The following is a 25,991-nucleotide window of genomic DNA, read 5'->3' on the forward strand; positions in this document are numbered from 1 at the left end:
ATATGACCACTAGGCTCCCTAGACTCTAGAGTCTATTCCATGGCTTTTGGAACCAACCAAGAAGTGGGTTTGATCATGAAATTATATAATATAATGCATGCTGTGTTTTGGTGTTGCCAAACCGAGATTTTTAAATATATATATTTTTGAAACGGCAACAAGTTTTATTGAGGAAATCCTGATGAGGGTAAAGCAAGATGGGGAAGGAGAGGGGAATCCAACCAAAGATTTCGAACAAAGATTAATGTAATTGGAAAGTGTTAAAAGTGAAATTGAATGTGACATAGCATAAAGTGAAATTAATGGTTCCAAGTCGTACGTAATTTATGCTTTTCTTTTTTCTTTTTTAGATGTGACTTGTAAGATGACGGTTAACTCGATGGAAAATTGAAGATAATGGAAGGCTTTTTATTTTATTTTATTGAACTTCAAGATTTTACGACGGAGAATTACGAGGCTAAATTATTGCTACAATTACGAATTATAGATATAAACGTAATTAATCCTATGCACGAAAAAAAGTTAATATATGGAGCGTGATGATTGTGTCCTAACTTTAGCCCTTTTAATTGTGACTAGACGCCGCCACGCCGGCACACACACGATGCGTGTGCAAAGCGACTTTTGATAAAAGTACGCACAATAACTTCATATTAATTGTTTAGTGATCGATCGGATTAGCGGTTTGCCTTCCTCAATTTCGTTTTCATTTGATAATAGTGGTAAATCACTCAGAAGGGGTTCCATAATTGATGGAAGCTTATGAAAAGAGTCAGAAGCTAAATTAATAAGAGAAAAAGGCAATTTCAGTACTAGTAAAACAGAGTAACAAATTCGAATTTTAAAACAATACACAACAAATTAGAAAGATGCAACTGTAACTTTTGAACAACCAAATGTGGCAGCGTCATCTATTCTAATATATAAAAAGAGAGCACCAATTCGGTGTCTAAATTCTTTTCGCCGGCGGTTGAAAGGGTGGGTTTTCCACCACCGTCCATTGTGGAGCCCACCATGCATTTATTGTTATAATTCGAACCGCTTATTTTGTAAGGCTCATAGTGTAGTATATTCACGCAAAAAATTAGCCTGATTGGATATTCATAGATCAATCAAAAGTTGAGCTTTAGTTTATAAAATGGACGGTTTGATCCTGTCAAGTTAAACTGTCCATAATCATTTGTTTTATAAATCACAATTTAAATTTTAACACACCTATCGATGTTTGGTGAAGCTAATTTTTTGAATGAGTACTACTTTGCGGACCCTACATGATGAATGGTTCAGATCGACAATTAACATACCGTGGGGCCCAAAATAATGGCGGTGAAAGACCCATAGTTTTCACCGCCAGCGGAAGAAATTTAGTCTCCTGTTTTTTTTTTTGGTCATTGTGTCAACTTTTATACTCAAACTATCCAACCAGAAAAAATATACTGTATATATTTACATTTTAATTTGCCTTTGTTTTAAGTAACTGCAAATAACTGTAGCGACAAACTTGGAAAATACGAGGCTACCCGCTCCGAACGGGGCTGATTTTCACCAAATTTTCTTGTATAGGGTTGGATCGGAAAAAAAAAAAATTAGTCAAGCCTGATCAAGTTCGGGTAGAGTTTGGGGTTACATATATAGCGCCCCGCCCCAAACCCGCCCCAATTTATATACAAGTATATTTATGCATGTATAATTCATATTTTATATTAATTCATACATTTTTAACCGTATCAACAATAGAACTTCATAATTTTAAGTTTTTGCTTGGGCTGATTCAAAAAATAATCTGGGCTGTGGGCTGAATGGCTGTTCCTTACATAGTAACATATTGCACTTAGGTCGCCATGACTTGGGATGAACTTGTTGCAACATTTTTTTTTTAACAGGAGATTTGTTGCAAGATCACTTGTTATGTTTTTCGTCATGCGTGAGAAAACAGGTGGCGGGGTGGGCAGGTAAACCCGTTCCCCCACAGGGGCGCGAGTAGGGTAGCTTTCAATTACCCGGTCGGAGTTCGGACGGGGTTTCATAGTTGTTCCTTTTCAACAGGGATTACTTCATGCTAAAACGACAGAATTCGCATTCAATTATTTCCACCATTCCTAAAGTTCGACAGAGATTAAAATTTGTGCATGAACATTTGATCTGCTGATGTCAATATTTGAGCACATTGTATAACGTATATGATATTTATTCAAATCAGTCAATAGACTCCACGACACAAATAGTTTAGTGTTGGTATCGTCACATAGTACCCAAAAATAAAACGATAAGTGATCAACATAATATTACAACTTACGTACAGCCATGGAGTTATCGGTGAATTACTACGCATGCTGGACTGTGACTTGCACGTTACAGGCCTAAAATATGAACAAAAACACATCCAATATCGCCTCTTGAGGAACCTCTATCAAAAGCTGCCCCTTTCTATGGAGGTGAACAAGACTCGGACAAACGAGAGCAATCGCCATCCCTTCAATTTCAGAAAGCCCTCCCGCTATATAGTAACTCAATATAAAACCCTGCATAGGCTCATCACCCCTTTAATCTGAATAAACCGTATCACACCAAGCCAAGAATAAAAATATTTGTTATATACTTTCCATCTCTAGTTTATCCTTGACTTCACGCATCACTTTTGTACACGACGTTACTTTTGGAGATACTTCATGAATTTCCCAAAACCATGAAGTTTGCATTTCCATCTGTGCAAGAGTGTATCAAGAATTGTCAAATGTAAGACCTGTATAGTGACTTCACGTAACAAAGAAATGAAATGATTTTGCACAAAAGTAGAAAAATACGGTCTTAGAATATGCATGTATCATAGTTCTTAAGAAGGCTTCAATCGCTATAGTCTGAAAAATCTTAACGATTAACATAAACGATATTGAATCAGAGTCCGGTGATAGATTGATGCTATGCTAAGTACCATGAATGTAGTTTACCAAAAAAAAAAAAAGTACCATGAATGTCAGTTCCACAACAGCGTGAATCAATCAAGATGGATATTGCCATCACTATTCATTGCCTGCATCTGAAGGGTGTACAGCCTATGTAGCACGGACACGAATACGGATACGGACATGGCAATTCTAAAAAAATGGGGATACGGACACGGCGGGGGACACACCACGTGCATAAAAAATAAATAAATATATGTACATATATATATATATATATATATATATATATAATCAGTCGGGTTCCGGTGAGGGATCCCGCATTTTAAAAAAATGCGGGACTCCCCTTTCCGATTGAATTTCGATGATCCGAGCCGCTCAAAGTGATCAGAACGTGATTTTAAGGGTCCCCGCGAGAAATCAGCAAAAAAAATGACCGGGAAGGGCTTCATCCGAGCAGTTTTCATTGAACGGTTCAAAAAAAACTGCTCGGATGAAACCCTTCCCGGTCATTTTTTTCGCTGATTTCTCACAGGGACCCTTAAAATCACGTTCTGCACACATTGAACGGTACGGATTTTCAAAATTTGATCGGGAAATAAAAGTCCTGCATTTTAACAAAGTGAGGGATCCCTCACTTGATAATGTGTGTGTGTGTGTGTGTGTGTATATATATATATATATGAACCATTGTATATGAATAATTTCACAAATTGTATAAAAAATTTTCAAAGGAAAAATTACAGTTTAACCCAAATGTTTTGAATAATTTCATATTAACCCCCAAAATTTAAAAAATATTACATTTTGACCCCTAGCCGTGTCCCCTATCAAAAAATAATAAAAATTATTGGACACTCCATGTGGCGTGTCCAATACGTGTCCCCGCGTGTCCCCGCCATGTCCCCGTGTCCAATACGTGGACACGGCGCCCTTTTGGAGTGTCGGTGCTACATAGTGTACAACACATCACTTGCATGTATTTGGAACTCGGGCAACACCACTACCTCTGCAACCATGTACGATCGATATCAGATTGTGGAAGAATTTGCCAAAGGAGGAGAAAAGAATGGGAATGATATCCAAATTTGCTCCTCTGTTTTTGCCTACAAAAGTCCCTCTATAAATCAAGGATCTAAATAGAGTCTTAGATTCAGACACTAAAGTCTGAGTTAGTCCAGAACTAGGACAATTAACTAAATTTGAAATAAAAGTAATTGGGAAGATGACGAAGCACGTTTCTATGGATAACAATCTATTCTTTGCAGTTATTAGACAGCAATAGAGGATCGTCTCATCAGAAGGTTGCATTTTGCAAAAAGCACAATCTAATTCCCAGTCTAGCATTCAAGAAAATTGACCAACATATGTACAATCTGAATGAGATATCAGCCGTGCAATCAGATTTGTAATACGTTAAATCTATATTACAACGGAGAGTGGTTTTGCAAAATGTCTCTCACAACCGTCCTCCGTGGCACATTGGAAGGCTGAGATTTAGTCTCTTTCATCAGCCTTCTACAACAAAATCTAACTAATAAGCACCCACACATTTTTTTTGGTCAAACGGAAATATACCCACACACACAATCTAAGATATAGCATGTTGTCCCAGATCATGTTAACTAAAACTAATGATGCTATGGGTGAAATTTTTGTCCGAGTCTGAGGCAGGAGTAGTTCATCAATCAAGTTCGTATAGTTCAAATTTTCTTATATAACTGAGCCACAGTACTATCATACGTCATTACAACGCCTAGCTGTAAGATTCCACCCATAGCGAACTTCTTTCCTATCCGTTTCTGATTTCTCCTAAATCCTCTAGTCCCTTATGAAAAGGAGGAAGAGTCTTGAACAAAGTAAGGCAAGCTTTGCATTTTCGGATGATGAAAACAAAACAAATATGTTCAGGCAAGCAGTACAATAGGAGCTCAAATAAGCTCCCCAATCTATCTTTGTTAAGTCCATGTTTATGCTACTTGGTTATTTATACATGTGCTTTGTGTTTCAGGCGTTCATAGATTGTTGTCCTGATTTTGAAGCTCAATGTTGGAAGTGAGGGACGTGAGCTAGAAGCAATGGACACGTGTTGAGTCTGTCAGGACGGACCACCCACCCAACCAGACCGATTTAGCTGCCTTGCAGCCTTTTTCTTTGACTTTTTGGAGGTTTGAAGAGCCAACTCCAGATTTGGAACTCTATAAAGTCTTCTGAGGTCATTCTAACAAAATCATCTTGCCTTGGAACTAGGATTAGATTACTTCAAGGCTAAGCAAAGGGAAAAGAGGAGAAAAGCAAGGAAGAAGAAGAAATGAGAGGAATTCAAGCAAGAATGAGAGTTTTAACCCTAAGAACTTGAAGTCACCTCCTCCCATGGCCGGCTAAACCTCCTACTCTAGGGTTAGATGTAGGTTTTTTCCCAAGTAGCTTGAGTCGTGAATGTATTTTAAGAATCTTGGTTGTAAGACTTTAAGGATGCTTTCACTTTTAATGAATGGCTTGAATGTTTTCTATCAAGCTCTTGTATTTGTATTCTAGACTTCAAACACTTGCATGCACAGTTTATTATCAATTCATGGAGTTGGAAACTTGGTTGAGATATGTTAGACAAACCGTACATAGATTCGGCTAGTGCTAGTAAGACAACTTGTACTACACAACGATAATTTATGCCAATCGGTTGTCCGTGACTATTTTGCATTGATTCGAATGGATAGTCCTCAACCAAGCAAAATCAAGCTAAGAAGGGGAAAAGGGATTTGAATCCATAGAACTTTTTCTACTTGTTTACAAAACCACAATTCTTATTGATTTCTTAGTTTAAACTTCAATTCCAAAACTTGTTCTTGAAAAACTAGTTGAGACCGAGACAATACTGTCCTCTTGTCCTTGAGGAATGATACTCGGACCTTTGCCACTATTCTATGGAATAGTTGTAAGTGTTTTGTTGTAATCAATAATTTTTATACAGAGCTGATTCGAACCGTCCACGTGCCCCTTTAAGCTGTTTCAACCTTTATCATCAGTAATTCCTGAAGAATTGCCTATGATATAAGTGACATATTATACTCAAAGCCAAAATCTTCACTGATATTGTACATCAAAAGTCTTAAAAACTCATGGCTGCTACATGACACTATGAAATTAGACTATGAAAGGGAAATGAGTAATAGAACTCAAAATAGCCAAAGAGGTCTCCATAAAATCATGTCACTGCTAAATGATTTTCAATTATCTATTAATATTCACTTGTACAGTACATTATCTCTGACAAGTAGTGGTCACCTGATAAGGTTTGACATGGAAAATGCTTGAGGATCTAGACAAAGGCATGCAGTTATTTTCAGTACTTACTGTACAACTACAACCCTTGGTATAGTGATGAATTAGCAGCTTCTGTGAGATCCAACAAGGATTTTACCATCTACTGTCTGCCGAAGAGGGTAATCCAAGTTGTAGAAGGAACTCAGATGCCTGCAGGTGTAAGAGAAAATGAAGGTCAAAATATGCTTGGATAAAACTTAGAAGTGAGATTGTGTCCAGATTCATCAGAAACTTAAACAAAATGCATGTGTGTAAACACACATTCAGTTCAGACAATCTGATGATGCATATGAATCATCGATGTTTTCAAATAGTGTCATACATGACAAACAAGATAAGAAATAGAAAGTCGCCACAAATGGAATGATACAGGAATAACCTGAGTAAAACAAAGATTGAGGCAGTCAATTTGTTAGATAATTGAAGTATTATCCTAGCAAATTGACTTCCAATCTTATCTTCCAAACCAGACGGTAGAGTTCTAGAATGGAGCAATCTGTTTGAAGATTGGATTCACATTGGCAGTATAAAATATACAAATGGGTTGTTTTTCTAGTCAATAGCCAAGTACAGGTTGTTACATAGAGATGCTTAAATTAAAGATGGCTATCTCTTAGAAGCAAAACAAACTGATGGAGATGATTGTAAGAAAACAAAGATTCCTTACAATGAAAAACTAACACAAGATCCAGACATAGAAATATGGAACGGTTGGAGATGCTGAAAATACTCCCCAGTTCCCACATTCCCCTCCCGTATGCCCTAAACTGTCAAGGACCAAAGTCAACTTCGATCTTGCAGTTTACTGAAGTCAAAATTCCTACTACTTATGACAAAATACTATGTACGATTTTCAGTTGCCTCTGAAATTATTCCTTGGAGGAAACTTTTAGCTTGAAAAACCAACCTTTGCCATTTTGTCTCTATGACACTTTTCCCGGGGACACCAAGAAAATGACTTCTCAAAGATGTGAGCTATGCCTTCAAGAAAGTCAACTTTATAAGATGAGTCAGGGTTCTCATTGCTTCGGAAACATCCATGAAACCCCAGCCCAGACCAAGTATTCTCCCTAAGCAACATTTTTTTTTTGGATAAGTAAATAAATATATTAAAATTCTCCCTAAGCAACATTCTATAGGAGCACATCTTTCATATGGTGGCAAATAACCTAAAGTAGCAGAAACACTTATTGTGAGGAGCTCTGATAGTGTCTAACAAGTTTCAGAAACTGATACTTTCTCGAAATGCCCCAGTTCAAGATCAATATTGCAGAATGTCGAACACATAGCAGTAGCGAGGTCCACCATTCTCGGAATCTCAACTTTTGCAACCCCAACTATGTTTGAAACTTTTCTAAAGGATTATATCATGTGCATGACCCGCATAATGACTTTAATGGACATCTTTATTATAGGGAAAAAATAACAATAAAGACCCTTCCATACATGAACTACATTAGCATAGTAATATGGGAGTAACCATTGATAGTATCTCAGAATTTATACAACTATAACAAGAAAAGTAGTTAGTTGGGGTAAAAATCAACATCTGCACAATACAGCATACCTCTTAAGCCAAAAAAATTCATTCAACGAATCTTCGAGAACAAGCTCCAAACCAAATGAACAGAAGTGAATAGCCAAAAACAATAAGTCATTGGAGTACAACTTGAACACATATAAGAATCTTAGATTAAATTTGAACACCCCGAAACCAACAAAGATAATGCACGATACCACAATAAATTGTCGGAACCACACGGACCAAGAAGGACTTCAGTTGTTACCCCCCCACCCTCAGTCACTCAACTTAATAGATCATACTAAAACTTGCTCAACAACACCACAATCTAAGTTATTGTAAGTGTTAAACTTAACGGTATTGCATGATCCCGCAATAACTTCTTCTGGAACCACAGGACCAAGGAGGACTTCAATTTTTACCTGCCTCAGACACTAAGGCCCCGTTCCGCTTTCTCCAAAAACCTTCTTTTTCAAAAAGAAGGTAATTTCAATCTCAAATATAACAAAAATGAAAAATAATTTTTCAGTTTTTTTTTGCACTGTTTAAAAGATCTCAATGAGATCTATCAAACAAGATCCATATTGGTAGGAAAATTATTTGCGTAAACACATGATTTTTGACCTTGAAATTTACCTTCTTTTTGAAAAAGTAGAACGACCTCTGAACACAATATAATAAACTTCAATGTGCTGAAAATTAAGAACCGAACCACTAAGTTAGCATGTATTGTCAATTGAAATCAGTTTACCACTCGTACTGATTATCACTAGAAACCAATTTTACATTGCTACCAACCACAAGGATTATTAATTTATGATTGCTGATATTGTCATTATGATCTCTGTCTTTACCGTCATAACTATTGCTATCCTTTTGGGTTCTATCATCATCATATCATAAGATGTCTCAAACTGATGGGTTTTTTGCTTCAATTCAAATCAATGAAGTTTGGAAAGCAAGACAGAGTTTGAAAAGTAGTAGACAAAATATGACAGATAGCTCATCAAAAAATAAAAAAACAACATAAGAAAAGGGTCGAAATGAAAGAAGAAGAAGAAAGCAAACAAAAAAACACAGTAAAACACATAACTGGAGGCGACCACAATTCTGAACCATTGGTGAGATGTAAAAAATACCAGTAACATTTCCTTATTTTCCATTGTTAGTCAGATACAAATAACATGCGGGGCCACACTGGACCCCATGCGGACAAGCAGGAAAATTCAACAATACGCATTGCTCTTCAAAAGTTCAAAATATATTTGATTGCCTGCAACATTCTGAAACATAAGAAAGCAAAGGATCACTGATCTTTATGAATTTACCACCACATATTGATCTACCAAACGAAAAACAAGTCAAGTGATTACACATACCTTGCCGGAATAGAGTACTTTTTTATTTGTTCATTACCAGGACTACAAAATTATCAGCTAAAATTATATGTCACGAAATACCTTCCCACTCCCCGAACACCAACAAACCAAAGACAGGTAGATAAAATAGGAGAAAATAAGCAAATAAAATATCAGAAAATAAGAAGAAATGAAGATACAATATTTATTTTGATATACTTTACAGCAAAAATTTCATTTGCACCTGTCTTGATTTTTGCAACATATGGCCTCTGGGATTAATAATCAAAGGTCCAATCCGAGGCTGCATTCCCCTTTTACTTAGATGTGTCTGAGATGCAAAACTAAGGCAAGGATTGATTCATTGACCTCTGGAGTTGCCGAAAAATCCCCCATTCGCAGCACAAGCCTAGAAAGTGAAGGAGTTTGTTTTAAGGCCAAAAGAAACGGTAAGAAAGTGCTTTGAATTAGTAAGTTTAAATCTTTCCAGCTTCCCAAATCTTACCAGAAAAGTCACCCACGGGAATCTTCCCTGGAGTTTCCAGAGCAATGAGTGCTAGCATGAGAATATGCCAGGATCTTACCAATATATATGGTATCCAAAACGCTCTCCTGTGTCTTATTAAGTCTTCACTTTGGCATTTTCTTCGTTCTCCAGTATTATATACTCAAGGTACTGAGCTGCATGCGACATATAGTCCTTGCCTAGGTTCTTAAACAATGCACTATGCGTACAAGAATCAGGCTGAATCCCATTATCTAGCATCTCCTTGTACAATCTCAAAGCCTCATGCCAATTACCCAAATCACAGTTCTCATTTATTAATATAGTGTAGGTGTACTTATTAGGGGGTATTCCCTGAGTTTCCATCGCATCCACATATCTGTAGGCCTGATCCATTCTTCTCAATTTGCAAAGACCATTTATCAGCACATTGTAGGTGATCACATTGGGCATAACACCCTTCTCTTGCATTTCACAGAAATACATGAAAGCCAGTTCTAGCCTCCCACTTCCAATATGAGCATGAATTAACATAGTGTACGTCACTACCGAAGGTGATAAGCCTTTACTCAGCATCTCGTTGAATAACTCCCTTGCTTTCCTGAGATGCCCAACTTCCAAGTGACTGTGAATGATGCTGGTATATGTTATGTGATCAGGAACGAGACCATCGCGAACCATGTTTTGCAACAATTGAAATGCTTCTTGCAAATTGCCCAATTTACACAACCCATCCAGGATAATGTTATAAGTAATCAAGTTAGGGGGAAAACCCTTCGCTAACATTTCTTCTTGAAGACTGAATGCTTCCGGTTTATTCCCAAGCTTAAGTTCCGCTGCTATGCAGGTTGTATAAGCGAAGTGGTCAGGCTTCAAACCTTCATTCAACATTTCGTCAAAGAATTCCTTAGCCATCTGTAAATTACCAGCCCTGAAAGAACCATTTACTAGAATCGTATAAGTAAAAACATCAGGAAGAATCCCATGACTCGTCATTTCTTCTATTAGCTTCTTCGCATCCTTCAATTCCCCCCATCTACAAAGGCCATCTATAACAGTATTATAGGTAATGACATTGGGGTAGAGGTTTCTACCTTCTAATTTGTATAGCAATAGAAGAGCCTCACTGATGTTCCCCAGTTGACAGTAACCATATATCAAAGTGTTGTAGGACACTATATCAGGTGACAAGTCTTTGTTCATCATATCACAAAACCTTTGTCTAGCTTCAGTCATTCTTCCCCACTTACAGAAACCATACATAAATACATTGTAAGTGTAGACTGTTGGGGGAACTCCTTGAATTACCATCTCGTCCTCGAGTGCCAATGCTTCAACAAGCAATCCATTCCTACAATACCCACAAATCAGAGGGTTATAAGTGTAAGCTGAAACTTTCAATCCCCAGTTAAGCATCTCCTCAATCAAATTTTTGGCACGGTCAAGTTCCCCTTTCTTTGACAACCCACTGATCAACACGTTATATGTAACATCATTAGGAGCACAACCACTTCTTTGCATTTCATTTAAAAGGTCCAGCGCTTGTTGCACTTTACCTTCCTTACAAAATGAATACAATAATGTATTATATGTGACAATGCTCGGCTTAATCCCAAATTCGCCCATCGTTCTGTACACTTCCCTTGCTTTATCACCTAAATCCCTGTCCCTAAGCATCCTAAGGATTCTATTACAAACTTTCACATCCGGCAAGAACTCATTCCTTATCATCTTATTGAAAACCGACAAACAATGCTTGACCATCGAGTTTCTAATATACAACCCTAATAAAATATCGAGTAACTTAATTGAAACCTCCTTATTCACATACCCATCTATCAAAACATCCACAACATCAACCAAATCCAAACTTATTATCCTCCTCATCAAGGAATAAGTCCGACCCATCAAATTACTCTGAACAAGAATCTCAAGCATAGTACAAAAAGCGTATCCCGACCGGTTAAAACCCGGTTGAGCTTCTGCCCACAGGAAGAACCGAAACGCCACTCTTGCTTCCCGGCGTATCGAATCAAGCACTCTTATTAACAACTTGGGTTCAAAAACCACTGCCCTTACCTGAGGACTCGTGTAAAAAACCCAGTCCTTGCTGCCAAAAGCCCAGGGCATCTTTTCCACCGTTTTGAGTATCAAATAGCCAAAATGGCTATCTGGGTATGTTTTTGTGATTGGAATGTTGTTGTTATCACCGTCGTGAGAGCGGCAGGCAGTTTGATGAAAAGAGAATGAAAAAATGAGGCGTACCTTGAATGAATCTAGGTTTCTTCTACTGCTACATTTGGCTATGGATTTTGAAGCTCTCAAGCAGAGAGTCATTGATCTATGGGAGATAATGATGAGAAGCAACACATGTGGTCCTATTGTTGCTGAAATCTTGGAGACTGAGAGAAACAAGTAATGGGTATTGGCCTACTGGGTTCTGATAGATTTGGAATCAAATTCTTGAATTCGGGTTTTGATATTACGCCGAACAGTGAACTCGCCTGTGTACGGCTGTGTGTGTTAGGGTTTTCTTCATCTTCGAACGAAGACATATTCCGGGAGAATAACTAAACTGCGTGAACAATCGACCATACGATGTTGTTGTGTAGGCTGCACTACGTCTGTTTGCAGGCCTCTTTGCATAACTTTGTAAGAATTTTTTGGCATTATTTTTTTAATAAAAAATGGTATGTGCATAACGAGAGGAACACAATCATCGCTTACCGTTCATTATTGTAATTAATGGCTAGGATTCACTCAATTTCTTCCTTGTAAGAGTTTTTTTTAAAATCTGAACCGTCAGAAATATTTTAGGACGATTGAGATTCAAAAATGTGCCACAACTTGTTGCACAACCATTGTGCACGGAGCATTCTTTTTTTAATTGTTTTTCTTTAATCATTAGTATAAAATTTGGGTTAGACTTTTATATTATATTTTTCTTTTCAAGATTAAAATTTGGGATAGTTATTTTACATAGATCAAAGTTTTAAAAAATCAATGACTTTTAATATCTCTTTTGTTGTCTTATATGAATTATTTTCAACATTAATCTATGTTAGTATGTTTTTTCGATTTTTCTAGTCAAGACGGAAAATATAATATAAAAATTTGACTCAAATCTTATAAAAATTAGAAGAAAACAACCAAAAAAGACAGTGCCAAAAAGCTTCTAAAAGTTAGGCATGAGTTTGGCCCTCCAAAGCAAAATGGTTTGCTATTTTATTTTAATAGATTTTTTGTCTTTTAGATCAGATATTTTTTTTGTTCGCCTTGATAAAAAAAGATATGAAAAAATTATGAAATTAGCCATTAACTAAAAAGGACGAAATTAAATTAAAAATATAGTTTTCTAACTACTTTTTTTTACCATTTTTTTCTGAATTTGGAAGCCAATCCAAACTTTTTTTTTAAATCTTTTTTAATGTCTCTCATCAAGAGAAATTAAGAGCTTGTTGGTCCAGAATAAAAAAGTTACTAACAGTAAAGTTAACTCACACAAAAGACGCCTTAAAAGGTGAAGATGAAGGAAAAAATATTTAAATTGAGTACAATTTTTTTATTTGTTATTATTCCAATTTTTTTTATGTTTATTAATTTCGCCCCAAATTTTTCTATATTATCGGTTCATCTCAACAAGAAGAATCGAAAATTTTAAATATTTTTTATTTTTTATTTTTCCTTCATCTAAACATGATTTTGGAAAAGTTGGGTGGGAGCTTTCAGGAGTTCGAGGTATTAAAAGGTGATTTCTAACTTTTGCGGCGAATATAATTGGGTACTATAGCATTTATTGTAACTTTTTTTTTCCCAATAATACAGGGTACTCTGGATTATCTTGTCCGTTATCTCAACCTATACAGTCCCCCGTTGTCTTTTCCACAATTACATGTGACGTGATTTAGTCTCAACATTGTCTTTTCCATGATTACACGTGGTGTGATTTATCCTCAACAGTTGCTGATAAATACGATCAAACCTGAGATGCATCAGGAAAAGGTAGATTATTTAGGAATTCTTTTGAACTCGTCAAAATTGTCCAAAAACTGAGCTGAACCAAGCCAAAAAAAAATTGATCCAGACCGGTCAGATTCGGGTTGGGATAGGATCTTTGAATCCGATTGGGATCTAGGATGGAGCTCAACCAGACCGACCACATCAGATCTGGGTTGGGATGAATCCTTCAATCAGATTCTGATCTATGGTGGAGTGTCTGTTCATAACGAGTCGGGTGGGATAAATCAGTGCCCTTGGGGTACTATGTGGCGGGTGCCCGAGGGGTATTGAATAATTTTTTGTACATCGAGTAGGTTGCCGGGCAGGGACTTTGCTTTCCGGGCAGCAGAAGAGAGAGGCGCCGTGTGGCTCTGATACCACTTTGTGGAGGGTTTACAACATACACAAATAGAAAACAGAGGCCTGCTTCATAAATTCAAAGAAAAAAAATCCTCCCCTCTTGATTTCCCAAACATGCAACGTACCAAACACACGTACAATATAGGCTTCACGAAAAAAACCCGAATTTCAATCAATGGCTTCTCAATCCACCGACATTTGGAAGCTTATAATCAAGTTTACGACTGTTTAACGGAGAGAATATCACTGAAAGCTTGAACATCTTTACTAGAGATTGAAATGATAAGAAAGAATAAGTTACAATCTCACTTGCAACCATTTTCATCTGGGACTCCAGTCATGGCTTCCTGCAGCATCCGAAGAAGATGAATGTGAGTGCCGGTTTTTACGAGTAAGCAAGAATTAATATGGGTGTTCGGCTCTGGTAATTCATTACCTTAATGCATGACAAGGTGTATTGCACATCAGTCGTTGAAATTTGATGGTGGACTACAAGCCGAACCCTGCAACCATATAAAAACCAACATCAACTTTGGATATCAAGAAGTCGACACTGAATGAACCACGTAAGGCTGTGCTGGCGGCACTATGGTTATCCTGAAAGCATACTGGCAGATCAATTTGATTTATCTCATTGCTGATCTACATACAGAGACCTACGAACAAGCAAATCGGATCATCCAAGTGGGCCCCATGGTAGGCCCACGGATTCCAGTGTTCGCTCCGAACTGGAGAAAAGTTGGTCTCATGTAATAATCGGTGGAGGCCAAAATGACATATTAGGCGAAGCTTGGAGATTCTAGTCAATAACTCCCCTTTCAACATAATGGTTAAGAGATGGGAAGGGGTGACTAGAAACAATAAGCAGTTAACATGCAACTCCCAAAGAAAGAGTATGAAGGTAGTATTTCGGAATTGAAAACCAACACATGAATATTTGTGATGCAAACTTACATATAAATTTTAGGAGTACTTTTCCTGAATAAAACTTCCACATGCATCGAGGAATGGACACTTGTCAAAAGGTTGCTCTGTTTTACTAAGCATTTATCACCTCTTAATTTCCTATCAGCTATTTTTTGAGAGTGTTTGGACATCGGTTCCAGGTGGTTTCCCCAAAACTCAGAAGTTTCATACAATCATGAAGCATTTTTGAGAAATAAGTTCCACATTCAAACCATAATCTTGCAGTGACTAGTTTCTTGTGAAAAGAAGGTAAAATACCTAGGCAGAGAACGAAACAGAGGGACTTCAGAAGCTAGTTTTTCCTTGTATAAAGTTCCTGGTATATGGTAGTAGCCTTTTATGTTATGTAGTGTAGTCAGCATTCTATGAGCGACTTGTCGAGTCTACGAACACCAGACTAGGAGACCTTGGACCCCTGCCATAAGGGTGTGCTTAATCCTTAACCTTGGGAGCACTTGAGGTTGAAGTCACGACGGGATCATCTTGATGGCAGCTGACCCCTTCCACCTGGGTTCGGTGAGGTTAGAGTCCAAACCTTAATCACGTGAATAGCAGCTCTTCCTTGAGGTTGATGTCAGTTTGGTGGTTGAAGGTCCTGCTCCTTCTTATCCATCTCAATGGCATTTCGGGAGAAGTCCTCCTCTCATCCCGGCAGTCTAACTAGAACAATGCCTCCCAGCAGGGATGAATCACTTCAATTATGTAATTGGTGTTTTCTTTTTGCAAACTAAATAAACTAAGCCAAATCGAGACTATAGAGTGCTTTGATTTGAAAAAAGGGATGTCTGAAATGAATTTTGAAGCTATTTCATACGTCCAATAAAAATCATGCCAATCAGATGAGGAATGTTGCAGGACCGGGAGATTTTCCAATCTACTCTGTTGGTTCGATGAATGTACAGGTCTTTATTTACGTGACATATACGCAATCAAGAATGATTGAGCAAATAGGTAAAGATATATGTAGAAAAATTCTCTCTTGGCAAAAAGTCAGAGAATTGCGCTTTGCACCCTTGCTACCTCAAATCTCAATTCATCTAAATTTCTAATTGTCTCAGTCAAATCCCACCAATTTTGGCCAGGTTACAACATCGACTCTCCAATTAGTGTCGATAATTTGCAGGGATTCGGAAAGGTGGCTGTCGCATGGCCTAATATGGTGGCACTATATCCCTTCAAATTTCTCTCATGGATCACTTTAGTCCCGAGATTTGAATTGATAGTAACGTAATCCATATCTGCCTATCTTCCATAATGAAGTTGATGAAATGTTGTCAGGTTGGTAATTCAAAAAAAATAAATCTTGACTGAAAACTGCAAGATTTTAACTGTCACAGTAGGAACCACGATGATCAAAGTGAAATTTGAGAAAAATTGGAAGGGTACACGAACAATTAACCCTAGACGCTATTAAAGTATCAGCATACTAGCTAACTAAATACGGATAGCCACACTTTTTATAATCCTAGTATAAGTTAGATAGAAAATTCAAATAAGTAAATTAGTACTTTGTCCAAAGGCTTAAACACACCTGGATGAGTTCAATGACATCACAAGTATGCCGCGTTCTTCCAAATTCTTGCTGAGTTTTTCAGTTGAGACATACGCACTCTTTAAAATATCAAAATATACCTGCTCATAAGAGAAGGAAAGAAAGTGAGTTCGGAAGTCGATTATGTTCTATGACAGGAATACTCAAATTTGACCCAAGCAAGCACAAACAGCTTAACGTATATCACAGATTGATATAAGCTAAAACAGAAGTATGGAGAACTATTAACTGCTGCTGCAATGGTTTCGTCTCCCTTTTCTTTATTATAATAATGGAGATTAAACGTGAAATTTCAAATTGAAAAAATGATCTCATTAAGGCAAGGCAATGCGAAGATCAATTCAACTAGGTATAATAGTTGAAACATATCCGACTCCACACTAGATTAGCAAATGAGGTAAGCTATTAACCAAAACCCGGTACAAAGGGGGGATTTTATTAAAAAAATCAACATAATATTCTAGAACATTGATAATTACAGCACTTACTATGTTAGTCTCCACTGAAGCAACATCCACCTTTAGTCCTTTGATTTTATTAAGTCCCTCTGGAAAACAGATCCATAAAAATGTGCAAGAGAAACATAGCCATGGCATATATGCATGAAAGTGTGGGCGTGTCTGAATACATGCGTGTAAAGTTGGCGAGTGAAGCTGTCCATTGAAATAATGATAAACTTCACGGAATATGAACTGGTACATGAGAACGGAATTTTCCGTTCCCATTAGTCGAGACCAACATCTAATTGACAAGACTACAAGGCAAGACAATGATATTTCCTATAAGCAAATAAGTGTTACGTTATTATGTACAAAAATGATATTTCCTATAAGCAAATAAGTGTTACGTTATTATGTACAAAAAATATTTGGAAATGTACCGGCTAAAGTCTTGGCATTTTTGTGATCACGCTCAAGCTTTGCAACATTCTCTTGCAGTCCAACTAAAGCAGCGGCACACAAGACGCCGACTTGTCTCATCCCACCACCTAAGGTCTTCCTGAGAGTCTTTGCCTAGTAAACCACATAAGAGCTAGGTGTCAAGTTTCTGTAATTAGACAAACTAGAAACCTAACAGTTTGCAAAAATATCCGCCATACCCTTGCGATAAAGCCTTTTGAACCAACAATGACAGTTCCCACCGGAGCACCCAGACCTTTAGATAGACAGACCTGGATTGCAGGATTTTGAGATTAATATCAAAAAAAGAAGAGACAGTGGAGATTAATGTAAAGTATGGCACCGATAATAAAATATATAGGATGTAAATATGCCACATTGTATCATCTGATTTTGTAAAATTATGGATTGATTCTGCAAATTCGCTTTAAGCACCGAGTGCTTGAACAATGAGAAAAAGAGAAAATCCAAAAGCTAAAGAGTTAGAGAGACAAAGATAACTCAGAATGCTGAAAACCATGCAATCCTACCGAAACTGAATCAGCAGCTTGCACAAGCCTGTGAACAGGAACTCCAAGTGCCTGGAAAACAAATTTAATGAAGTAAAAAATTCAGATAGTTCGCATATATGCATTTACTAATCAAGTGTGCTAGTAGATCATATGCCACTTAAATCCATTTCTACAAGCCGCATTCTCGTTAAAATCTACAATCCTACAAAGCATTGCAGATAATATAAAGAGAACCACAAAATTTGGAAAACGAATAATCACCACTGATGCGTGAAATATACGGGCACCGTCAATGTGAAGCTTCAGCCCGTACTTTGTTGCTAGTTCTCCAACTTTGTCTATATACTCTACTGGAAGGCATCTACCACCAGAGCTGCATTTAGCAAGATACTACAAGTAAGCAATCCATTACATAGAGGAAGGACAAATGAAATGGTAAAACAAATAAAAGCAGGAGACATAAATATTACCTCAAATATCAGCAATGAATTTTGTTGATTTCCAATTTTTTGTTGGTAAAATCAATTTCAAAATGTGACAGCCATTGCATTGACTATCCAGAAAATTATACATCGTGCTCGTGGTGAAAGGTTATTGGAATAAGAGTCGATTAAATAGAGGAACATGATAATAATGCTTTTCTCTTCTTCATTGTAAACTCAATACTACATGGTGTTGATTATGAACTCCTATTGTAATGAGAATGGATAAGTAGTACTTTCATTTTCTGTTTTTCCTTACCCTCATGAAATCAGTTTCCTTTGGGCAAAATGTAATCAATTTCCTTTTCTCCTTATTTGATATTGGGACTTTTCAATTAACAATGATCCCGAAAGCTTAAACTGTGAGGAATGGGCCCACCAATGTATATCAAGCTACCCACATGACTTGAATCCTTTTTTTTTATAATCAATTAGGTATCAAACACAGAACTCTAGTTCAGATGAGATAAATCCAAAGAAGAACATGAAATGAATAATGGCCTAACTTTCTTCATGTATAATGGAGGTGTAGCAATTATAATTAAGACATCCTATTGGCATCAATGCAACTTGATTTACATCCATTTGTAATTTAAGGGCGGAGCCATCGTGATACAAGTGGGGTCACTTGACCACAGTCACTTTAATTTCTCACCAAGACATTTTATATTTGGGAACAAAATTTTGCAATTTTGACCCCACAAAAAACTCATAAATTGCCCAACTTGCTTCAAACATCAAATAGAGTCTAGATTCTCAAGCACTCTCTTCTGCTTGTGGTTTGAATCGTTTGATAGCATTACAAATGAACCTATAGTGCATCGTTTTGTAAAAGTCATCCTAGTCACCTCATAGGAAAGTGAGGAGTATCCAAAATGAAATTGAAAAGGAATATCTCCACTTCAGAAGATCCATAAATGGTCCCCTCATCCCCAGAAGAACAAGCAAAAACAGATTTTTCCAGCCACTGTGAGACCCATATTGAGGTCCTACCAAGTAATGAAGTATACTAGTTTAATCATGAAAGTGGATATGGTCATACATTCCACTAAGTTCTAATGAATCCGCAGCCTTCGAAAAGGGGAAAAGCTAGAAAAAGAAGCAAGTCATCCTAAAACTCTTTCTTTAATATCACCACCTTTCCAAACATGAGATAGATTGTCACCATTCTTATCCCTTTTTCGTTGTTTTTTGGCCTCCACTATCCAAATATGAGGAAGGATACCATTTTCCTTTTGTTTCCTTTCCTTTTCCTCCAGCTTATCGGAATCAAAGTACTATTGAATACTATAGAAAAGGGAAATGCTAACCGCAGCGCCGCAGTCCATGGGCAGGGATAACCCTGGTATATGTGTAAACCAGTGTACGGAATTATGTGATTTGTGTATTGAAACTAAACTTATTTGGCATTCTTCACCACCTTAACTCTTAACTCGTTTAGCATGAACCTACAAGAATCATCTAATGAAACACAAGTACTTACTTTGCATGAGTATTTTCCAAGCAGATAAGCCTGGTAGTGGGATAGCATATGTCCATTTTACCGTCTCTAATGGCAGCTTCAATGAGATCAATATCCATCGACCCATCTTGGTTATTTTTTACCGTCCTTGGATGAACACCTCCAATTGTTGAAATGCCTCCATTTTCGAATATGTGAATATGAGAATTGTCACCAAGAATGACTTCGCTACCCCTAATCTCACAATGAACAAGCACGCTAATTAGGTTACCCATAGTGCCAGAGGGAACGAAAAGGCCTGCTTCTTTTCCCATAATTCTCGCCACCTCCATTTCAAGGCGAAAGGCCGTCGGGTCATGACCCAGTACATCATCATCAACTTCAGCATTGGCCATTGCAATCCGCATAGATTCTGTTGGTTTGGTCACTGTGTCAGACCGGAGATCCACCGTTCTGTTCACCATTTTTTCTGGAACCAAAACCAAAAACTATTCATTCAAAAGCAAATTTCAAACTTCTAAAATACACAATGTGAACCAAAAATCTGAATATAAAATCCACCCTCCAAGACAAAGGACAAAGTTACTAAGGTTCACAATTCTGCTATTACACAAATAGTTTTGACAATATTCACTTGGAACAAAAACTTAGTGTTCAGATTGAAGTTCTCAGTTGGGTATTACGAACAAAATTATGTTTTATTTCCATGGGGCCGAAACATTTCTGTTCCCTAAGAGACTGAAACGAAACATTAGCAGAATCTAGAAATTCCAATCCATCCACCGAAGTACAGCAAAAGGCACAGAAGCATGTCGAAATTCTATGAAGCATACCAAAACATTGGGTCGTTTTTACTTATTAAAAAAAAAAAAAAAAAAACATTGGGTCGTTTCGACACCTACTACAATTATCCAAAAATGACATTGTCATAATATATTCCCAAATCCATTTCATCACATTCCGGTTACGTATTTCGAAATACTTCCAAAATGTTCTGTTTTCCTAGCTAACCGAGACAACATACTGAAATGAAATTTTGATCCTTTGTTGGGAAAAGATATTCAAATAGCAAAACAGTTGACATGTTCAATCAAGAAGAGGTTTTTGTATGGAAACACCAACAGATGATTCAATTGAAGCTCTCAGCATAGGAGTTGGGGATAACATTAGAATGCTAAATCAACTTGCATATTCAATGAAACAGAGGATTTTGAACAGTTAGAATTACAGAAAGCAGATGCTGTAAACTTAAGAATAGATTAAAAAATAATAATAATCTGGATTCGTAAGATCGTCCGAACTATTTTATACTAAACTAAATTCATTTTAGGTTGGAAGAGTTGTTCCAGTCAAGACAAACCTCGTAGGGTAAGATTAATAATTTCTGTTCCTGATTCCATTCTTGAGGCGGTCATTCCATTGCAATTCATCTTTAATTAGCCCTAATAAAGTAAATTCAAGAGAACACATCAAAGTTAAAATCCACACACATGTATGAGAGAGAGAGAGAGAGAGAGAGAGAGAGAGAGAGAGAGAGAGAGAGAGAGAGAGAGAGAGAGAGAGAGAGAGAGAGAGATCAATACCTCTTACAAGGAAAATGCTAGATAAGTAAAAAAAAGAACAGAGAAATCTCGCAGAACTGGAAACAAAACCCTCACACTTTCAGACCCAAATTAGAAAGAACCGAAAACCAACCAAACACTTGCAAGACCCAACAAAAATCCCAAGTTGAATTCCTCAGATTCAATGGAGAGAGATAGATTTGCAAGCCAAAAATCCAAAACCAACCCAGATTTTGCAAAGCACAATTGATTTGTGAGTTGTAGAAATCTGTACCAAACAATCAAAGAATCCAAAACCTAACCCACCACCACAAATGCTAAGGAAAGCTGTGACGGATTGACTGCATTCCACAGGAGGAGTATCTGTTTTATATCAGGAAAACGGAAAACCCCAAAAAGGTTAAAAAAACCCACGTATCACATGAAAGGCCAAACACGCAAACGAGTGGCGCCTCAGAGGATGACCACTTTCCTTCATCTTTCTTGCATGCATGCACGGTCAGTGGTCCAATTTTAGACTCATCATATATGGGCCCCGTTTCGGAGCCCAAATTCCTTTTCTCACGCACTATGCATATCGTGGCGGAGCTAAGATTAAGGCTAAATTCTGAAGTGATTTTGGGTATTTTGTTAACGCCTCTAACGATATCGAACGAAGCTCATTTTTTACAGAGACCTTAAACGACATATTTTGAACAAAATGAGCGGCTCCGATCATCTTTGCGCGATCCGAAGCAGGAGAAAAATGCCGCTGTGCACAGCTGTTGTGCACGAATCATTTCTGCATCTTAAAATACTACAATCCGTGACAACAGAGATTAAGATTGTAAGCGCAGTACAAAAATTGAACGCGTGAATGCAGAAAATTTGAAAGATCTGTATGTGACTAAAAGCCTGAAGTACTCTGGAACAAAATATTCCAGAATCCAAAACCTTAACCCACCACCACAAATGCAAAAAAAGAAACGTTGTTGACAACTGATGACTGCTTTCATTTGTCTGTCTATCTTGTGGTCCACAAGAATAAGGAATCAAATAGGAGCCGCGGAATCGTGAAGAAATTGGGTACCGAGCTGCCACATACGTAATATTCCGTCGGCAATTCTAATTGTTCATACGTGAAATGGATAGTCCAAATTTAAAAAAAAAAAAAAGAGGAGAGAGGGAGAATAAATTTGAACCACCCAAAATATTTTTGGACAATTGAAATTGACTACTAGTACCGCCAAATGGTACCTTGGCACCCAGAAATTTCTCGAATTAATCCCTGATTCTGACACAAGATTCCACTGTTCCATCAACTTCCGTCTAGTATTTTGCTTTCATAAGATACTCTTTCTTTATAGTACGTCTTTCAATTTCTTCTTCCTTCAATTTTAATCCATCAACTATCAATTGAACCACTTTCGTCCCTCGACCATCTTATTTGGACCTCGAAATTGGTTCGTCTAACTTGAACCAATTATGACGGATGTAATTGGTTCATCTTATTTAAAACCTAGCCCAATTGCCAAAGTGTGCCCAGGCCACGGGCTCCAAGTGACGTGCAAGAGACTTGGCTCAGCAAATTGAAGGTTAAAAGTGGCTGCAAAAACATTTGAATTTTTTGTTGTCGTGAGAATTGAGAATAAAGTTCTTGGACCAAGTTAGATGATTAATTGTTGAAAATTTCATGAATTGGTCTAGCTAAAGTCTCATGATGTCACCTTAAAACAATTTTTGCCCATACTGAGGATCATATTGTTGATCAAACGCCAAAGAATTAAATGAGATGGTTTAGGGATGAAATAAGCTGAATGAGATGGTTCATGAATGAAATAAGTTGAATTGAAAGTTGAGAAACATTTGAAAAGGCACAAGCTTTCGTCTTTGCAAGCCCAGCAAGCGAATGGCTTGAGAGAAACAAGTAGGTTTCAAACGAAATAATTTTTTTTGAATAATATCCGAGCTTGTTTGGCATTCTATCCCTTTCTCTCGAAGTTATGGGGTCATTTTGTCGAGTTCCTTCGGCATGGTTCTCTCAAGCGTCCTAGTATACTCTACTTTTGCATATTATTCTATGCCTATTAGGCGAAAGTTAACAAGACCTTAGTTTAATTACAAGATTAAATGGTTGTAGTTTCTTTTTTGATTTCTCCTCTATGATATCAAAATAAGACTTGGACACATTTCCCCACAGTTAGATATGCAAAATAAATATCTTCTTATCAAAAAAATTTACTACCTATTTCTTTCTCTCATAAACTGTTGAGAATATAAATAGGAAATTTATAAAAGAAATCAAATATTTTCAACATCTTAAGCTTTTAAATGAGTTAATGATTACCATTCTATCATCTATATTATAAAACAAAGCTCTTTTTTTTTTTTTTTTAAATGTCTAAGCCTACAAGTGAGAGCAACATTTATATCTATGATTACTCTTCATTAAAATAGTAGCTATGTGATTAGAAAATGAACAAAAAGGGAAAACCCAATTATTGCTTTTCTTACCAAATATCTCTGTCCCTTTTTTCGTAATATTTATTAACTTTTCTCTTTTATCTCTAAAAAAAGAAAACCTAATTATTGTTTTTCTTACAAAATCTCTCACCTTTTTTTTTTGTAACATTTTCTTCCTCTCTCTATACTCAGAGCCATGTGATTAGAAAAAGAATAAAAAGAAAAAACCTAATTATTGTTTTCCTTACCATAATCTTTGTCCCTTTTTTTTGTAATATTTATAAATTTTTTCCCTCTATCTCTATCTTTATCAAGTTGGATTACTCTTTGTTAAAATAGTACGTAGTTATTTGATTAGAAAAGAAACAAAAAAAGAAAAACCTAAATTATTATTTTCCTAAGTTTCCTTACCAAATCTCTCTCATTTTTTTTTTCCATAACATTTGTGTCCCCTCTCTCTAACTTGATTTTTTCATAACATTTGCTTCCCCTCTCCCCAATTTGATAAAGATAGAGACAAAGAGGGAAAGCAAATATTATGGAAAAAAAAAGGAGAGAGAGATTTAGTAAGGAAAGCATAACTTTTTTTTTTCCTAATCACATGGCTACTCTTTTAACGAAAAATGATTCGATGGCGATAAATGTTGCTCTCATATATATGCCCATAAAAAGAGCAATTTTCTTTGAAAATGTCTACATACAAATGAAAGTAACATTGTTTTTTTGTTAATAGAGCAGTTTTCTTTGAAAATACCTATAAATAGAGTGTTTTCTTTGAAAATGTCAAGGCATATAAATGAAATCAACATTTATTGCTATCGAATTTTTTTTGTTAAAATAGTAGCCATGTGACTCGAAAAGAAACAAAAAGAAAAAAAACTAATTATTGCTTTCCTTACCAAATCTCTCTCTCTTTTTTTAGTAAGATTTATTAATTTTCTCTCTATCTCTATCTTTATCAAGTTGGATTAATACTCTCTTTTTATCGACAAAAGTAACATTTTATCAAGGAGAGGAGGAAAGGAATTGCCAACCAAGGTTGAAAAGTACAGCCAGATGGGACAAGCCCATACACTTTGAAGGGCAAAGCCCAAAACACCTAAAGGACTCAAAGCCCAAATATTACAAATGAAGCTCAAAAACACCAGATGGCCTTAAAAGCCCAAATATTACAATTAAACACAAACAAAGGAACCCAACCCACCAAAGTGGGCCAAACCCAGTCCTTAAAACCCAAAACAAACCCTAACGATGCAAATCTTCAACCCGCCGCCCACCACCGCACACCAATCAGACAGCAAGCCATACCCAAACCGCCGATCATTCGCCTCTGATCACCACCTAGCCGCCTCTAGCCAACCCAAACGGAGAAAAGAGCAAGTTGGATTACTCATCGTTAAAATAATAGCCATGTAATTAGAAAAAGAAACAAAAAAAGAAAACCTAATTATTGTTTTCCATACCAAATCTCTCTCTCTTGTTTTTTGTAACATTTTCTTCCTCTCTATTTCTCTCCAACTTGAGAGAGAGAGAGAGAGAGAGAGAGAGAGAGAGTAAATATTATAGAAAAAAGAGAGAGATAGCAAGGAAAGCATGCAATAATTAGATTTTCTGTTTTTTTTTCTTTTTCTAATCACATGACTATTATTTTTTATAATACAAATTTGGGATAATGTATTAATGTGTGCGGAAATTTTAAAAATGAGATGATTATTAGGAGTGCCTTTAGGCATCAGTAAATGTGTTATTTTTAAACATTCTTTAATGTTGCATAGAATTGATGTGTATCATTGTTATTTTATTTTTAAACATTCTTTAATGTGACTTCAAGGAGACGTCAGTTTGGTTGGCGGGACGGCCAATAGAAAAGGAGAATCAATCACTAGTTCTAATATAAACAAAAACAATGATGAAAATGAAAGCTTTCATAAACAAAAATTCCACCTCTCTAGAAAATGCAATGCCAATTTTTTTTTCTCCTTAGTCCAAACATAGCTTCAAATTTTTTGTAGTCCCAAAGTGTGCGCGAAAATGAAGAAAGAAATCCGAAAGATTCAAATACTAGAAAGCAGCAAGAGAGTGCTGATAAGATTTATCAAAATTAACTTGAAAAAAAAAAAAAGATTTATCAAAATTAACAGAG

The 25,991-nt window shown here is 36.6% G+C and overlaps 2 protein-coding genes across 4 annotated transcripts; both read right to left on the minus strand.

Moving 5' to 3' along the window:
- Window positions 1–2,143: 2,143 nt before the first annotated feature.
- On the minus strand, window positions 2,144–12,246 carry LOC131301187 (pentatricopeptide repeat-containing protein At1g22960, mitochondrial-like). 3 transcript variants are annotated; one of them, XM_058327349.1, is made up of 6 exons: window positions 9,613–12,246; window positions 9,352–9,516; window positions 6,258–6,377; window positions 3,870–3,912; window positions 2,967–3,053; window positions 2,144–2,705 (listed from the first exon to the last, which is right to left on the minus strand). In XM_058327349.1, the coding sequence occupies exon 1, from the start codon at window positions 11,947–11,949 to the stop codon at window positions 9,730–9,732; it is 2,220 nt and encodes a 739-aa protein (XP_058183332.1). In that variant the 5' UTR covers window positions 11,950–12,246; the 3' UTR covers window positions 2,144–2,705; window positions 2,967–3,053; window positions 3,870–3,912; window positions 6,258–6,377; window positions 9,352–9,516; window positions 9,613–9,729. The 3 variants fall into 3 exon arrangements, with proteins under 3 accessions (XP_058183332.1, XP_058183334.1, XP_058183333.1); XM_058327351.1 differs by having other exon boundaries at window positions 3,870–4,023; XM_058327350.1 differs by lacking the exons at window positions 2,967–3,053; window positions 3,870–3,912.
- Window positions 12,247–14,042: 1,796 nt separating this feature from the next.
- On the minus strand, window positions 14,043–21,968 carry LOC131301189 (low-specificity L-threonine aldolase 1-like). Its single transcript, XM_058327353.1, has 11 exons — window positions 21,428–21,968; window positions 21,205–21,286; window positions 19,866–20,313; window positions 18,162–18,273; window positions 17,919–17,969; window positions 17,589–17,660; window positions 17,370–17,502; window positions 16,978–17,036; window positions 16,469–16,569; window positions 14,408–14,474; window positions 14,043–14,318 (listed from the first exon to the last, which is right to left on the minus strand). The coding sequence occupies exons 2-11, from the start codon at window positions 21,272–21,274 to the stop codon at window positions 14,277–14,279; spliced, it is 1,155 nt and encodes a 384-aa protein (XP_058183336.1). The 5' UTR covers window positions 21,275–21,286; window positions 21,428–21,968; the 3' UTR covers window positions 14,043–14,276.
- Window positions 21,969–25,991: the final 4,023 nt, after the last annotated feature.

The sequence above is a fragment of the Rhododendron vialii genome, chromosome 9a (assembly GCF_030253575.1).
Source record: "Rhododendron vialii isolate Sample 1 chromosome 9a, ASM3025357v1".
Lineage (NCBI taxonomy): Eukaryota > Viridiplantae > Streptophyta > Magnoliopsida > Ericales > Ericaceae > Rhododendron > Rhododendron vialii.